Consider the following 16,747-nt stretch of genomic DNA (forward strand, 5'->3'; position numbering starts at 1 on the left):
TAATTAGTGACATATCTTATTTTCATAATTTAATGGAAAAGTTCCATTTTCAGCCTCCTCTCTTCTGGCAAAGAAATTGTAGCTTCTAGTAGCGCCATCCTCTGGGCTGACTGTGCATGTTCACTATTCATTAAACTAGTTCTCATTGTGATTTTAGAATTTTTATTAAGCATTATTATTCCAGATGCTGTCATTAAAGCAAAAGAGTGGCGTGCAAAATATTCTGAAATTCATTACATTTTTCGATTAACTTTTGGTGATAATTTCATTTGTAATTAAATATTTTATAGGGAAATAGTATTTTCATTTGTGCCCTCCAAAAAAATTATTTAAATACATTTTGCTGGTAAAAGTAGCATAAATACATTTACTTTAAGCCTTAAAGCACAACTTTCATCATATGAACATTTAACAGTCTGAGGTTAGATTACAGGTTGACTGGTGTTGTTGTCCCACTGGGTTCTGGGTGAGCTTGTGGCTCTTTTGAGGTGCTGGGCTTGACCACCGTCTCACTCGGGGCCCGGTTCTGTTTCTCCCTCTCCAGAGCTTTCTCCATCTCTGTGTAATAATCCAGGGCTTTCTGCACTGGGTCAATAATGTGTTGCTAGAAGATTAGAAGTAGGCTAAGTTATAAAAAAATATTTGTACAATTTCCAAAGAACTGCATGTAGGAATATTCACATTTTCCACAGAACAGTTTTTCGCGATTAAAAGCAACATTAGACTATCGCATCAGAAATTAGTGAAAGCAGAATCTGAGTAAGTGATGCTTGTTGCTTGACTACTTAAAAATATATAGGCTATTATCATTATTTTTATTATATTATCTCAATTGTTTCTACTAGCCAGCATGTCAGATCTCCACTAATCAAACTGCTTGATTTAGCTTACTTAATATTTAAAGTTAAGTGCGATTAATTAACATGCTTGCGTAGAAGAATATATAAATCTAGGCCCGGTGGCTTAAAGGAGGTAGTTCAGTTCAGAATTAAAATTTCATGATAATTTACTCACCCCCACGTCATCAAAGATATTCATGTCAGAATTAAAATGTCCTGATTATAAACTCACTCCCACGTCATTCAAGATATTCATGTCTTTCTTTCTTCAGTCGAAAATAAATGTAAGGTTTTTGTGCTTAAATAGTATATAAAGTATTATTTTTTTAGAAAATTACTGCTCGTTTCGCTAGCCTATTCCTCGGCTGGGATCGTCCCTTTGAAGCTGCATTAAAACTGCAATTTGGACCTTCAAACCGTTGTTAACCATTTAAGTCCACTAGAGAAAATTCCTGGAATGTTTTCCTCAAAAACTTAATTTCTTTTCAACTGAAGAAAGAAAGACATGAATATCTTGGATGACGTGGGAGTGAGTTTATAATCAGGACATTTTAATTCTGAAGTGAACTAATCCTTTAAGCAAGGATTATACCCTTAGTTCAATTAGGACATTAAAGTGACTTTAATAAATGTGCCTGAGAAAAAACAATTATGGGTATTCTCTAGTAATACGTCAGTGGTACACGTATTGCGGTGCATTGTGGATTGAATGACTGCATCAGATAACGTCCACCATTGTTTCGGACACCAATACTAATGGCTGTCACCTCAAATAGGCTAGGGCCCTATTTAGAGGCGATTTCAGAAACAGCCGAGAAGAGTTTGACACCCCTGATTTAAGACAAGATACCATAGTTGAAAAATATAAAATCAGAAAATACTGTCAACAGTAAAAAAAAAAAAAATCCTTACGTTTTTTTGAAAAAATATTTAAATAAATCAGGTGAATGATACATTAACAAACCCCTCCGTTAAAATCTTGAGAATATATAATGAATATAAAGACAATGCTATATGTTTCGGTAGCAAAACAGGCCAAAATATTTCCCTAAAAATGTTGTTTACCTGATTACCTCTGAAAGTTATGTCACAAACATGTTCCTCTGGGAACTTTCTCACCTCCAGACAGGGGAACAGATTAGCCAGTTCGATGAAGAGAGGAAAGAGAACGAAGCGTATGAAACCAGTCTGAGAAGACGGTTTGGTCACTTTGTCTCGATCCATGAACGGGGTGACAGGAAGACCTTCCAACTTCTCCATGTCACTCTGGACAAAGATATCAGTTTATTGTTTAAAATGAAATTTGTTCTGTACCACTCCCAACATGAAACCGGGCGAGGTTTGATTATTATACAATGTGCATAAAAACCAGATGTTAATTTCCACAGTACCTGATTGAAGAACTCCTGCAGCAGACAGTCCAGCCACGGTTCTGCCACATCCATGGGTCTCGCCTCATTGGAGATGTCACTTACTTTAATAATGATCATCATCAACTGCGAAAGAAGCAGCCGGACAGGAAGTGCCTTAAAGGGGACTATCGTCAACAGCAGGGGCGTAGAATTTAGAAAGGAACGCTATAGGGATGTGTCGCTACCAATATCAGTGACATTCAACAACAGTCCTAAACGCTGAACGCTTATTGCAGCTAAACTAGATTTAAACAAAATTTTTATTTTCTGAACATAATGTCACTTATTTTCCTGTCACACTCGCCACCATAATGCTATAGGGTGAAATGGGTGGTTGTCAGGGTGTTGCTATGTGGTTGCTATGTCTTCTGTTGTGCTTACCACATCTCTGTGATCCTTGTTGCTGAAGTCGAACACAGGGAGAATGGTTTTGAACTTGTTGAGGATGTCTGTATGTCTGGTCATATCAGTAGCGAGAATACATCTGCAGTAATGATAAGTAGGCTAGTACAGTTTAAATCTAGTGTTTGGTTTAATATGGATATAGTTGTTAAGAATAAAGATGAATAAATTATATACTTAATTATGCCCTCTCTTATTCTTTTGTAGTGCTCTGTCGACAAGTTTCGGAAAATGTTGCTTTCATTCTGAAAAAGAATTAATGAGGATATTTCTTGCACATAGAAAATGTGCATACTGTGCATATCATAGACTGTAAAAAAAGATATACATGCATATACATACTTCATGCTACAGAATTAGTATACCGTGCAGTTTGAAGGGCTATAAATGGTTAAATATATGCTAAATATATATATTTTTATTTAAAATGTAAAATTCATATCAGTGCAAGTAAAAAAATAATCAGTTTAAATTTACATTTATTCAAAATATTTATTTAAAAACCTGTGATTGTGATTCATATCTTGAACAAAAGCTTACTTTTTCCAGGATTTCAAAGGCTACAGCGCAGTGGTGATTTTCCAGCGGGGAGATGTCATTGTATCTCAAGGCAAGCTCAGTTCGGGCATTTATCTGAAACAAGACATAGTTCCATCAGTTTACTCTTTATTCCTGAACAGCAGCAGAATTGTGACAACGTCCATCTCACCTGGTAGGCGTTGTTGTAGCCGGTGTGATCTAGATCGTGACAGACGGCTGAGGTCAGCATGATGAGGAGGTCAATACTGTCAATCTTGCTTTTGAGATCTGTTAGCCATATCAGCCCATACATCTGACAAACAAATGGACCCAAATATTAGTAGTAAGGATTGTTCAAAATTCAAAAGCAGAGTTAAACATTTATAAATGAATTATTTATTATAATTATATATATATTAATTTATATATTAAATATGAATAATTTTTTTATATAGAAATACCATATAATTTATATACAATAATTTAATTTATTTAAATTCATATTTATGTACAAATTAAATAATTCTTAATTACGTAATAATTCTTTTAAAAAAATTTAAAATATGCAGCTGACCCATAAGGATGGATGGATGGATGGGTAGATGGATGGATGGGTAGATGGATGGATGGATGGATGGATGGATGGATGGATGGATGGATGGAACGATGGATGGATGGAACGATGGATGGATGGAACGATGGATGGATGGAACGATGGATGGATGGATGGATGGAACGATGGATGGATGGATGGATGGATGGATGGATGGATGGATGGATGGATGGATGGAACGATCGATGGATGGATGGATGGATGGATGGATGGATGGATGGATGGATGGATGGAACGATGGATGGATGGAACGATGGATGGATGGATGGAACGATGGATGGATGGATGGAACGATGGATGGATGGATGGAACGATGGATGGATGGATGGAACGATGGATGGAACGATGGATGGAACGATGGATGGATGGGTGGATGGATGGATGGAACGATGGATGGATGGATGGATGGATGGGTGGATGAATGGATAGGTTGATGGATGATTTACCAACAACCTTCAAAAACATGAATTACAACACGTACACAACAATTTTCTTTTTTTATGGCTTTGATAAACAACAATCACCCACTGGATAGACTGATTCTAGTAAAATTACAATTAACATTTTTGGCAGCAGTGGTATGAGTGAAACGATGGCTGTGAGGGACACGATATTTATTAATCAAGCAGATTGAGAAGTGGACAATTGGAGTGATTGGAAGAAATCCTGAAACGCTGATTGCACCCACTCTTACCATCTGAGTGACACAGAAGCAGTGCTTGAAGTTGTGGAAGGGGATGTTATTGTAGCGTCGGTACACTTCATAAAGAAACTGCTTCAGCACGTCCAGCTCAATGTTGAAGGTGGAGATGAAGTCCAGATCTGTGTACATCACCTGGAGCAGCACCATAATCTCAGCATCCTCCCATTGCCTGCAATAGCACAACATCTTCATTTGAGGCTAATTTCAAATGAACAGGTTTATTTTCCTGTTAACCCCTTAGAAGGAGTTGTATTAATCTGAAGCTAAAGCCTGGTTTCAACAAGATGAAGGAAGACTATTGCATTAATGAACACTGAGCTTCAGCCCTTTGCTCACAAGAAGTGCTTTTGATTTGTAAACCACAAACAGGACCATTGATATTGATATGAGGCCCTTCGGGCAGATGAAAGGCCTGACCTCTGCCGTGCTCTTTATGCTTATTTTAGAAGTGCTGTGCTTTGCTTCACTAACAATTTTCCTATTCATGTATAAGACAGGTGCAGGACATTGATGTGTTGCAGCAACTGGGTAAAACTCCAAGTTTTCCTTTTTCCAAAAATGTTCTTAACTATTATGTATAGTGAACATAAGACGGAAAAGAAAGTATGAAAGTGTGTCTATGTGCATTTCTGTATGAATACTGGAAACACTTACCAGTTATCAAAGGTTGGTGTTTTAAGATACTGTCTCACCTTTTCAGAAACCTCCAAAGAACTAGAGAAAATAAATCAGAAGCAATTCGTTTATTTCTTCAAAAAAATGTTATTGCCTAAAATTGCCTATTACACATTTGTAAGTGGCAGGAATGTCACCTCATTTGGAGGAACTTTTCCCTGACAAGCTCACACTCCTCACGGGTCTTGCGCAGGGTTCTTTTATGGTAGAAAGGGGAGGGCTTGTGGGTGCTTTCCGACATGTCCTTAAACAATCCCAGCCAGCTCAGGTGCTCAACACTCTACAGAGAACGAAATGATTTTATAAAGTGGATGCTGCACACTGGTGGTGGTTGAGGAGAGATTACCTGATATGATTGTAAAGCGCTTTGGGTGTACAGTAGTACATACAGGTCCTTCTCAAAAAATTAGCATATTGTGATAAAGTTCATTATTTTCCATAATGTAATGATAAAAATTAAACTTTCATATATTTTAGATTCATTGCACACCAACTGAAATATTTCAGGTCTTTTATTGTTTTAATACTGATGATTTTGGCATACAGCTCATGAAAACCCAAAATTCCTGTCTCAAAAAATTAGCATATGATGAAAAGGGTCTCTAAACGAGCTATTAACCTAATCATCTGAATCAACTAATTAACTCTAAACACCTACAAAAGATTCTTGAGGCTTTTAAAAACTCCCAGCCTGTTTCATTACTCAAAACCGCAATCATGGGTAAGACTGGCGACCTGACTGCTGTCCAGAAGGCCATCATTGACACCCTCAAGCAAGAGGGTAAGACAGAAAGAAATTTCTGAACAAATAGGCTGTTCCCAGAGTGCTGTATCAAGGCACCTCAGTGGGAAGTCTGTGGGAAGGAAAAAGTGTGGCAAAAAAACGCTGCCCAACGAGAAGAGGTGACCGGACCCTGAGGAAGATTGTGGAGAAGGACCGATTCCAGACCTTGGGGGACCTGCAGAAGCAGTGGACTGAGTCTGGAGTAGAAACATCCAGAGCCAACGTGCACAGGCGTGTGCAGGAAATGGGCTACAGGTGCCGCATTCCCCAGGTCAAGCCACTTTTGAACCAGAAACAGCGGCAGAAGCGCCTGACCTGGGCTACAGAGAAGCAGCACTGGACTGTTGCTCAGTTTTGCATGTCATTCGGAAATCAAGGTGCCAGAGTCTGGAGGAAGACTGGGGAGAAGGAAATGCCAAAATGCCTGAAGTCCAGTGTCAAGTACCCACAGTCAGTGATGGTCTGGGGTGCCATGTCAACTGCTGGTGTTGGTCCACTGTGTTTTATCAAGGGCAGGGTCAATGCAGCTAGCTATCAGGAGATTTTGGAGCACTTCATGCTTCCATCTGCTGAAAAGCTTTTATGGAGATGAAGATTTCATTTTTCAGCACGACCTGGCACCTGCTCACAGTGCCAAAACCACTGGTAAATGGTTTACTGACCATGGTATTACTGTGCTCAATTGGCCTGCCAACTCTCCTGACCTGAACCCCATAGAGAATCTGTGGGATATTGTGAAGAGAAAGTTGAGAGACGCAAGACCCAACACTCTGGATGAGCTTAAGGCCGCTATCGAAGCATCCTGGGCCTCCATAACACCTCAGCAGTGCCACAGGCTGATTGCCTCCATGCCACGCCGCATTGAAGCAGTCATTTCTGCAAAAGCATTCCCGACCAAGTATTGACTATTGGGTGCATAACTGAACATAATTATTTGAAGGTTGACTTTTTTTTTTGTATTAAAAACACTTCTTTTATTGGTCGGATGAAATATGCTAATTTTTTGAGACAGGAATTTTGGGTTTTCATGAGCTGTATGCCAAAATCATCAGTATTAAAACAATAAAAGACCTGAAATATTTCAGTTGGTGTGCAATGAATCTAAAATATATGAAAGTTTAATTTGTATCATTACATTATGGAAAATAATGAACTTTATCACAATATGCTAATTTTTTGAGAAGGACCTGTATGAAAGCGCTATATATATGCCTTATTCATTCATTCATTCATTCATTCATTCACTCATTCATTCATTCATTCATTCATTCATTCATTCATTCATTCATTCATTCATTCATTCATTCTACTTGGAAAACTTTTTTTACTGGTAAAAAGATTCAAATCTTGATTTAAAAAAAAGAAAACACATACACTACAGATAAATAAATAGATAGATAGATAGATAGATAGATAGATAGATAGATAGATAGATAGATAGATAGATAGATAGATAGATAGATAGATAGATAGATAGATAGATAGATAGATGGATAGACCTCAAGTTTCTCTCTGAATGACTCCACCTGTCTCTTCATCTCATACACAATGGCAGGAGTCTCTGGTGCTTCAGCTAAAAACAATTTCTCCAGGCTCTGTAACCTGTTCAAGAGAAAATTACGCTGTGAAATAATAATAATTTTCTCCAAAGATTTTAATAAGACTCTTAACATGTATTTTTTTTTTTTTAGTGAAATAAGTGCCAGACGTTGTGGCACATATAAAAATTGTTGGCCAACTTTCAAAGCCCCGTCCTCTCGCCAAAACCCCGCCTCTAAAGACATGTCAGCCAACCTGATGTCAGTCGTACCAATGCACAAAATGATTGGCAGGCTGATGACTGTTTCTGTGTGCTATTTTAAGGCACGGCTATTGATCATCCCCCAAAAAAGTCCCAACCAACTTTACCTTTTCTCCATAGAAGAGAGGTCAAATCCCAGAGCAACGGCCAGCTCTGAACCTAAAAGAGAGTGTTAAACATAATCCAAATATAGTGGTTATGTGACATCCATTATGCATGTACTAAAAAATTATGTTTATTCATTATTTAACAATACAATAACTCTAACTCTCTAGTGTTCTGGTGGAGAATACCTAACAGCTCACTGTTGCAGTCTGCAGCAACCACTTCCAGTTTATAGCTGGACTGAGGACTGTTGGGAGCCAGCTGAGGGGAAATATTAAGGATATTGCCTTTAGTATTATAAAGTTTTAAGATGTCATGAGGTCCCGCTTCAGCTGCAGCTCGGAAAAGATCTGTGATGACACACACATATTTATTAATATTTCAGATGTAATTCATCATCATATTTCTTATCTTCATGAATGAAGTACAATGGAAACTTCCTCAATTCAAGTAATTAACGCACTTGAATATTGGTGCCATATGTCCTTTAGGTGTCATTAGTCTGGTGTACTGTCAGCACTGAAGAATGATGGTTTCTTTTTTTACGAGTCTAATATGTTACTACAAATTCACCCATGCAGACTTAGTCAAAATACAGAAGCTATATAAAAAGTTATTTAAAGCTAACTGGATACTTATAGATTAAACATCCTCTGAACATTATGTTGTAGCCTATTAGCTATCCAGGTCAACAGAATAGCTCTTCATTTGGGCTCGCTGCAATTAAGAGGTCCTGATTAAAGAAGCCTGGCTGTTGTAGTGCCCTTCAGATTGAGATTGAGATTGAGAACAGTCCTCAAGGATGTTTTCAGCAGAATAAAGGCTAATGAGGGCAGAGAGCCAAATTGGTCATAACAAAAACGTATTTTCATAAAAGAAATCCTATTTGATGTTGATGCATGAATTAAAGCTGCTGTCGTTCATAGAGCGAGACTACTTTTACAATCTGCTTTTTTTATCTGATAATCTTTATAATATAATAATGCATTATATAATAATTACATTTTATATAGTGAATAATTTACATTAATTTAATTTTAATAAATGTAGGCTTTTATTTTTATTAGTTTGCAGTTCAACATTCATCTCATTTCAATACACAACAATATGCTTTGGAGATATATTTAACTTAATATAATTTTATATTTGAGCATAATATTTAATTGCGTGCCTTGAAGTACAGCACACCAATAAAACTGACAATTTACTGTTTAAATAAGTATAAAATTCCAGTCAGACTATTGATTATCCCCCAAAAAAGTCCCAACCAACTTTACCTTTTCTCCATAGAGAGGTCAAATCTCTCTTCTATGAAATTGATGATTTGAGACAATCCTTACCTTTAACATCTTGTGCAGGACAGTCAATAGGAAACTCAGCTTGTTCTGGTCTTCCATTCACAGTAAAATAAATGATTTGAGTTGCCATGTCAGGTGATGGTCTGCTGCACTCTCACCTTTGCTGAACGATATGTGTAGAGTGTTACATCAGTGATTTAGCCTTCAATCAAAACCCCGCCCCCTTTTACAACATCTCTATGGAGTCCAGCCCCTTCATCCTCAACCCTGCTCTGTATTTCTGAAAGTTTTTAATTCTGTAGCTGAATTTAAAAAAAAAAATTAATTGATTTTAAATGCTAAATGTTTATTTTTTTTATTAATCTCGGTGTGCTTATTAATAATTAGTATTAGTATTAATAATATTATTTTTATTATTAAATCCTTTAATCCTTTAATAACTTTTACTTGTAACGGAGTAATATTTGACCTGTAGTATCTGTACTTTCACTCAAGTAAGGAAGTTATGTAGCCTACTTTATCTACCTCTGCTGGCAGATAACTAGCAAGAGTCTAACTGTATAATAAAAGTTTTAGTATTATTTATCATGATAATTATAACACAATAACTACACAATAGCAAAATATTTATTCAGTCTATACCATAAGAACAATGGAAGAGGAGTAATAAATAAGTTTTAAAAAAATGTTTTAAAACGTTTTAGATATAGCGGACTTTTATTTTTGTGGACTTTTATTGTGTCGTTTCCTGAATGAAGCAGCCAGTTTCCTGAAAGAAGAGCAGCGTGGCTTAGAAGACGTAGTACGACACTAGGTCCAAAACGCATTTATTTAACCAATTTTATATTTAAATATGACAGAAGGCAAATCATCAGAGAAGCCGGCGAAAACCCTGCTGTCTTTAAATCCAAAGGAAGAAGCAGAGTTTCATAAGAAGGTCCAGCAAGCGAAGAAACGTCCTCAAAAGGTATGATGCGTGACCATGTGGCGTGAGTGTAAGTTAGCCTGACAAACATTTAGCTTGATGTTGAAGCATGGTTACAGCTGAATTTGTCATCTAATCAGTCGTCTTCATTAGCCAGAATTAGTTGCGGAAAGAAAATCCTCTTATTAAGTCTAATGACACTCATTTACTGAAGTCTTTATGCTGCCATTTTCTTCGACGTGCGTTTAACTTAGTTGCCTTGCCTACATTTTTGCATTGAATGTAATTTTAATTTTGATTTCCCCCCTCAGGGTCAGTCACTTTCTCCAGGAGTAATATACGTTGGTCATCTTCCTCGAGGATTGTGCGAGCCTCAGTTGAAATCTTACTTTGAGCAGTTTGGGAAAGTCTCACGACTAAGAGTTTCCAGGAGTAAAAAGGTATGACGTGCTTGTAATTGTAGTGCACGTGTTTTACAATCCATTTGGTTAGATCATTATACTTAAAACACTGTCAATTTATAAAGAGGTTAACATGAAGGAAGTGGCTGACTACAAATCCTAAAGGAATCTCTGTATCATATGTTCTCTCTACATGTATTTAATCTATTTAACAAAACTGATAAATATTGGCACAATATGAAAATTACCCATGGCATTTGTTGCTTTGGGTAAGATAATTGTGCCAACAGTAATCTGGTACATTTAGCTTATTGCCAACTCCATGTTGTTGTGCAATGAAACCCATGTGCCAACACTATAAACACACAATAGTCATATTAGCTAGTAATGCCTTGAGATTTTAACTTAAGTATTATTATTATTATTAATAAACTGTCATCTTTCATAGACCGGAGGGAGCAAAGGCTATGGATATGTGGAGTTTGAGTGTGATGAGGTGGCTAAGATTGTGGCTGAGACCATGAACAACTACCTTATGGGAGAACGGCTCATAAAGTGTGAGTTGAGAGTGATTTGAGAGATTTACCATGAATATTTTCTTAGATGGTATGCTGTAAGTATATTACTGTGTTTTGTCCTGTTCAGGTCATGTGATACCACCTGAGAAGGTCCATGGAAAGCTCTTTGTTGGCTCTAAGATGGTCTTCAGGAAGCCAAAGCAGCCTGCAGTTACCCGGTACAACAAAGAACACGCGGAAGATGATCTGAAGAAACTTGGTGCTAAGCTTTTAAGCAAAGAGTCTAAGCTACGCAAGAGACTGTCAGCAAAAGGCATTGACTACGACTTTCCTGGATTTGTAAGTACTATGCTGTTGTTTTTAATCAGAACTTTTAAGATGCTTTATTCTATTGTTTTAGGGTGACCATGTGGTTGTTTTTTTCCTCTTTTTTTTTTTTTTAGGCAGCTCAGATTCCTGCAAAGAAGTCTCAATCAGAAGCAGATGTTTCAGTATGTAGTGAGGTACGCTCAATTCTTGTAATATTTTTTTGGTTCGTTTTCTGCACTGATTTTGTGCATAGCCTTGGCACATACTGAAAATTACCCCAGTTGTAACCATTGACTGGAGTAAGATAATTGTGCCAACAGAAAATGGTACATATTAAGCTTATTGTCAGTCAGTGTGACTCACAATGAAACCCATGTGCCAACAGTTATTGTAGAAAATGTCTAAGATATGTAATGACAATATATGAGAGATCACAATTTGTTTGCATTTAGGATGTCACTCCAGTGTGCACCCCATCAGTTTTGGAGAGGAGGAAGTCGATCAGAGTTGAGAATGAGGATGATGATGACGAGATAATCATCAAAATCAAAACGGCCCCAGAAGACAGCAAGGATGTGGAAGATAGCGAGGAAGAGTCTGATGAGGATGATACTGAGGAGGAACAAACAGCTTAATAAAAAGACTTCAATCCTTGTTTTTATGGACTCTCTTTCAGAGCCGTTTATATGTGATACGTTCTCAGTCCTCCCCTAAGGCTGGAGAAGAGGACCAAACACATCCTGGTCATTAACAATCTGTTGGTTTTAGGTGTTTTATGCAGATGTTGTATCTGTGACCTTTATGGGGACAATGTGGTCTCCCAGAGGTTTCTAAAATCAGACTGATTGTGCGATACACACATTAGATGTGTAGTGTTACTTGGAAAATTAAACAGCAGGATGGATATCATTCTATTTCTGACAAATTTTGGTATGATGTATAGGCTACTGTCCAGTACTATCTTCAGACATGTAGCTTTGCAAAATCGCTAAAATGTGCTTAAACCATTAAAGGTGTATCAAATAAATATCTTTAATGCTTTTTACAGCATTTTTACTAAACAATGGTTTGTGTAAATCGTCGCTCTGAAGGTGCTTATATGTAAGTTAAATGGTATTGTGGAGAAAATGGATATCAATAAAAAGTGCTTTTCTCAGAACAACCACTAGATGGAGCCAGGAGGCGTTTCCATTGTGTTAGGTTAATCTTATGGCAAGCCGTATTAACATTGTGCTTCTTAAAATGTCCTAATGTTTGTTACATGGTAACTCATTATTAATCTAGTTAAAGACGAACTGTTCATTTGATACTGTAAAGTAGCAACTAGCATATATTTACATAGTCTACAGTACGTCTGTATTTTGTTGGTAATAGTAAATTACAATGCCAAATTGCAATCTTTTCTATTATACAAATATGCAAAGTATTGTATTATAAATGTCCATACATTTTTTTCAAATGTAAAAACTGCAGGATTTACGATGCTGATAACTATTAAAATGCGTCTTCAGTCTGTGAAAGGGGTCCATACCTACCATATGGACTACCGGCTCATCTGGGAACTTAACTCAATTTCGTCCCCCGCCCCTTTTCAGGGGAATCAATCCTGCTCCTGGAGAGCCACTGTCCTGCAGAGTTTAGAAGACCTCTGAACTAGACTGTTGTGCGTATCGAGCTCTCTCTCTCTCTCACTCTATCTCTCCTAAAAGTTCCTAAAAGCAACACATTTTTAATAACTGGTGTCTTGTTATAACTAGTTGGAAACAATGAAAGGTGCGTGTCGCTATTAGAATGCTTGCTTGGAATTAAAATACATAGTCTTCCAGTTACAAATATGCTATATTTTTGAGGAATCAATGTTAAATTGGCCTGCCATAAAGGTTCATTGTTTTAGCTACACAAGGAAAAATGACCATGTGTCTGCGAGACAGCCTAATAAGCGGATGTTAACAAAATATATGTTGGTCACTGTGTAAATAAACACTCAAAAATAAGAGCCAAAATCGCTAATTACAAAGGTAAAGGTGCTTTCAGAGAAATTACTACCATACATGCATAACAAAGGGACAGCCCACATTTTTAAACAATTGCTAGAAAAATCATAAAGACATAAAAAGAAACATGTTTGTCATGGTACATCGTTTGTATCAAAGCTGTAAGCGGATCGTACATTAAATCGATAATAGGACAGAGGTGTGTGGCGCATGCGCATTCCGACTCCATCATTGTGTCTACAGGAGCAGCCAGCAGCAGAGAGACAAACCTCGTTTACCTTTAGTAAACCAGCCCGTGTCATTTCACACAGGAACCACCGCTAGATTCGGCAGAGTGAGTATATAACCTATTATTTCAGCCAAGCTTGTCGTTTACATGTGCCGGCTTGGTGTAAATCGCCGGAGTTTTTACAATTTATTCGGTTGGCTAGTAAGAGCTAGCATAACCGGCTAGATGATCAATGAAAAAGAAACAAAATCATCCAGATATGATTTGAAAACATTTGATAATTAAATACTGATTCAGATTTCATAAAAAGTGTGGTGGTATTTGAATTGTTAGCGTTTATGTTAGACAATAAGATCTTTTAAAGCCTGGACTTCATTTAGGGTGAATGACAGATGCTATGTGAGCTTCAGTTACATTGATGCTGATGTATGGATCTGTCATTCACTTTGTTTGAGCCTAAGTTACTTGTTTTAATTAAAAATGTTTGTGTGTGTAGTATATCATTTCTTTTGTATATACAAGGTGATTTTGCTTTGAATTATAACATGTTTTCACCAAATACTGGAGAGAATAGATGCAATCAAATGCCTGTGATGTATGTTTTAGGGAGGCATAGGTAAATCATGCTCGACATCATTGAATTATTATGCAGTGTGTGTGTGTGTGTGTGTGTGTGTGTGTGTGTGTGTGTGTGTGTGTGTGTGTGTGTGTGTTTTACATTAAAGGGGCCATCACTGATGACTCAAAGATGAACTCGTCTCGAATTAGGTCTCCTCCCACCATTGTGTTCCTTAGATACTATATGAAGTACAGGCACGGACTTGTAATGTAAACTAAGCAAAAACAAATTCGCTTGTGACAGTGAAGATAGAAAACACACACACATACAACGAGTCGTCAGACCAAATGTCTCAGATCACTAGTGAAACATTGTTACAAATATCAACATACAAAATCATCTGTTTTGTATTTTTCTTTATTCAGTCTTTATACTAATTTGAGTGAAAAAGTTGAATTTAAAAATCAAGTTTATATTTGTTTTAATGGTCTGCAGGAACTAGTTTGTGCCAAACATTAATTTTACTTAGTCATTTTTCTCTCTTCCTTTTTAATAATAATAATAATTATTATTATTATTAACATTATTTGGATCCTGAAACTGGATTTGTAAGTCTCTTTTAAGAACACTTTCAGTGTTCTGCACTGATCAATGGACAGTAAATTTTTTCCTGCTCATTTCATGAAGTCTTTCAGAAAAATTGGATTCCCGCTAGCATCAGGTAATCTACTTAACAAAGTAATACACTTTGCGGTGACCAACTGTGATTGCAGCCAGATTATTCCCATTATGCCTTAGGAGATTTTTGTCTCAATGCAGTATCCTAGTGATGGCATTACTGCTGTTGTGGTGTGTAACACAAACCTTTACGTTACCCAGTAGTTTCCAGCAGTTCGCTCAATGTATAATTTCTGCATAATAATTTTACAGAATATTTACAAATCTACAAATTACTGTGCTTTAACTCTAATAATTAACTTCTAAGTTAAAGTTAAGTATTCTCTAGTCATTATGTTTTCACCCAAACTGTTTTTAGTTTTTTTTTTGTACAAGTCAAAAGGAGAAATTTTGACGAATCTAAATGAAGCTATTTTAAAATTTTGGTCTATTAAGGTGTGGTCACATATACCGTTGTTCTGTGAAATTCAAATTTCGCAGATGAAATCCAGTAATTTCAACTGGAATATGCGTGATTGGGAGTGTTGCGTTGGGGCGAAAAAGTTCCCTAAGCAGATTTCACTCATGTTCAAGCCGACCAACAAAAAGGTGCATGACTTGAAAGTGACTTTGGTGTGAGCTGTGCTTTATACATTGCTATGACAATAGACAATTTTTGTATAGTAGGGGTGTAACGGTTCTCAGAAAAAAAATTAAACCGTACTGTTATCCACCCATGGTTCGGCACTCACTTGCACCACGGTTCACCTTAAATCTCTCGACGCATCTATATGGTTTATTGAAAATAATAATGCATAAAACAGTCAGACAAAGTTCTGCTAATGCATGTTTATGTCTTAATCTTAAAGGATAGCCTACACATTCCAGGATCCCAAAACATTACAACAGCGATGTTCCCCCTAAAAAAACGTAGACGAAAACTCATATCAGCCTTGCCTTTTTAAACATTTAAGAGCCAGAAGACGCGAATGAGAACTTGCAAACGCAAATATTGAGTCCTTGTCTTGCGCTTCAACAGACAAATTCACACAAATATTATGTTAACATGCACTTCTTGGTGAGTATCTTAGCAGACATAGGCTAGTTGGTTACATGTTAAGTGAATGAAACAGTCGAGTCATGTGTATCAGTGTGTACTGGATCCGTGCATTATATCTTAAAGTGACAAGATAATATTCCTGCTGTCTGTGTTTTTAATGTTAAAGGGTTAGTTTGCCCATTTAAGACATGAAGTTGAATGGAATCCTTACCAGCACTATAGTGCATACACACTGACCCACTCTGTAGTCACCTCCCTGGTCAGAGTTTTGGCCGCTGGAAGTTTTTCAAGAAAGTACTCCCGGTTAGTTTCCGGGGCCTCAAAACTGTGCGTTTTTACGTGAAAAAATTATTTGCGTTTCAAAGCTTGATTTATTTAACACACAAAAAACACGCCGGTCAAAATTCATACCTCAGTTTTAATCGGCACTATTTTCTTTCCATTTCTATCAATCCGCGCTGCTGTCAACGTCAACAGTGCGCACGTTACAACAGTGCACAGTACAACTTCATGTCTTAAATGGGCGAACTAACCCTTTAATCAAACAACAACAGACAAGGAAAACACTCACTGCTCTAGATTGCATAGCTTTTGTTACTTTAATACTATAAACTTTAATAAAATAACCTGTTATTATGTTTTTAATAAGACCTACCTAAAAAGCACTGTTTATTTTATTTGTATCTTTGCTATATTGTAATTATTTGCGCTGTTGCTTTTAGTTACATTATTTGTTCTTATTTTCTTTATTTTTATTTGACAGTAGTCCTTTTTTCCCTGAACATAGCACATACCGAATCGTACCGAAACCGTGACCCCTAAAACCGTGATTTGAACCGTTGCACCCCTATTGTATGGCTTTCAATATAGTACTCAAATTGTATTGACTACTGTTATGTGTCTTTTTTGTTTAAGTAGGCTAATTGGCTTTGAAATGGTATAAG

The 16,747-nt window shown here is 36.8% G+C and overlaps 3 protein-coding genes and 2 non-coding genes across 36 annotated transcripts in view; 4 read left to right on the top strand and 1 right to left on the bottom strand.

The window, feature by feature from the left end:
- Positions 1–344: 344 nt before the first annotated feature.
- On the bottom strand, positions 345–7,966 carry LOC143723141 (high affinity cGMP-specific 3',5'-cyclic phosphodiesterase 9A). The gene is made up of 13 exons (XM_077215130.1): positions 7,954–7,966; positions 7,856–7,907; positions 7,447–7,549; positions 5,301–5,443; positions 5,143–5,202; positions 4,480–4,657; positions 3,363–3,485; positions 3,194–3,286; positions 2,831–2,898; positions 2,633–2,735; positions 2,231–2,335; positions 1,959–2,105; positions 345–604 (listed from the first exon to the last, which is right to left on the bottom strand). Exons 1-13 carry the CDS (start codon positions 7,964–7,966, stop codon positions 428–430), a joined length of 1,365 nt encoding a protein of 454 aa, XP_077071245.1. The 3' UTR covers positions 345–427.
- A 1,918-nt stretch (positions 7,967–9,884) lies between these two features.
- nifk (nucleolar protein interacting with the FHA domain of MKI67) lies at positions 9,885–12,472 on the top strand. The gene is made up of 6 exons (XM_077216886.1): positions 9,885–10,118; positions 10,388–10,516; positions 10,926–11,034; positions 11,123–11,334; positions 11,439–11,498; positions 11,757–12,472. The coding sequence occupies exons 1-6, from the start codon at positions 10,005–10,007 to the stop codon at positions 11,937–11,939; spliced, it is 807 nt and encodes a 268-aa protein (XP_077073001.1). The 5' UTR covers positions 9,885–10,004; the 3' UTR covers positions 11,940–12,472.
- LOC143724093 (small nucleolar RNA ACA64) lies at positions 10,710–10,835 on the top strand. Its single transcript, XR_013197284.1, has one exon. It is a non-coding gene; the product is annotated as a small nucleolar RNA ACA64 (small nucleolar RNA).
- On the top strand, positions 11,565–11,691 carry LOC143724094 (small nucleolar RNA ACA64). The gene has a single exon (XR_013197285.1). It is a non-coding gene; the product is annotated as a small nucleolar RNA ACA64 (small nucleolar RNA).
- Positions 12,473–13,512: 1,040 nt separating the features above from the next.
- Positions 13,513–16,747, top strand: part of clasp1a (cytoplasmic linker associated protein 1a) — a 71,333-nt gene continuing 68,098 nt past the window's right edge. For all 32 annotated transcript variants that reach the window (XM_077216833.1, XM_077216837.1, XM_077216842.1 and 29 more), the window contains exon 1: positions 13,513–13,632. The gene's annotated coding sequence lies outside the window, so the exon portion shown is untranslated. The remainder of the gene's footprint in view (positions 13,633–16,747) is intronic.

The sequence above is a fragment of the Siphateles boraxobius genome, unplaced genomic scaffold, assembly GCF_051911475.1.
Source record: "Siphateles boraxobius isolate OS27281-9 unplaced genomic scaffold, OSU_SipBor_1 7, whole genome shotgun sequence".
Taxonomy (NCBI): domain Eukaryota; kingdom Metazoa; phylum Chordata; class Actinopteri; order Cypriniformes; family Leuciscidae; genus Siphateles; species Siphateles boraxobius.

Coding starts and splice junctions, on each gene's coding strand:
- LOC143723141 (XM_077215130.1), bottom strand. Junction 2,899..3,193: donor CCTTTGAAATCCTGGAAAAA/GTAAGCTTTTGT, acceptor ATTCTTTTTCAG/AATGAAAGCAACATTTTCCG. Junction 605..1,958: donor ATCTGTTCCCCTGTCTGGAG/GTGAGAAAGTTC, acceptor CTAATCTTCTAG/CAACACATTATTGACCCAGT.
- nifk (XM_077216886.1), top strand. CDS start 10,005: ATGACAGAAGGCAAATCATCAGAGAAGCCGGCGAAAACCCTGCTGTCT. Junction 10,119..10,387: donor CGAAGAAACGTCCTCAAAAG/GTATGATGCGTG, acceptor TTCCCCCCTCAG/GGTCAGTCACTTTCTCCAGG. Junction 11,035..11,122: donor GGGAGAACGGCTCATAAAGT/GTGAGTTGAGAG, acceptor TGTCCTGTTCAG/GTCATGTGATACCACCTGAG.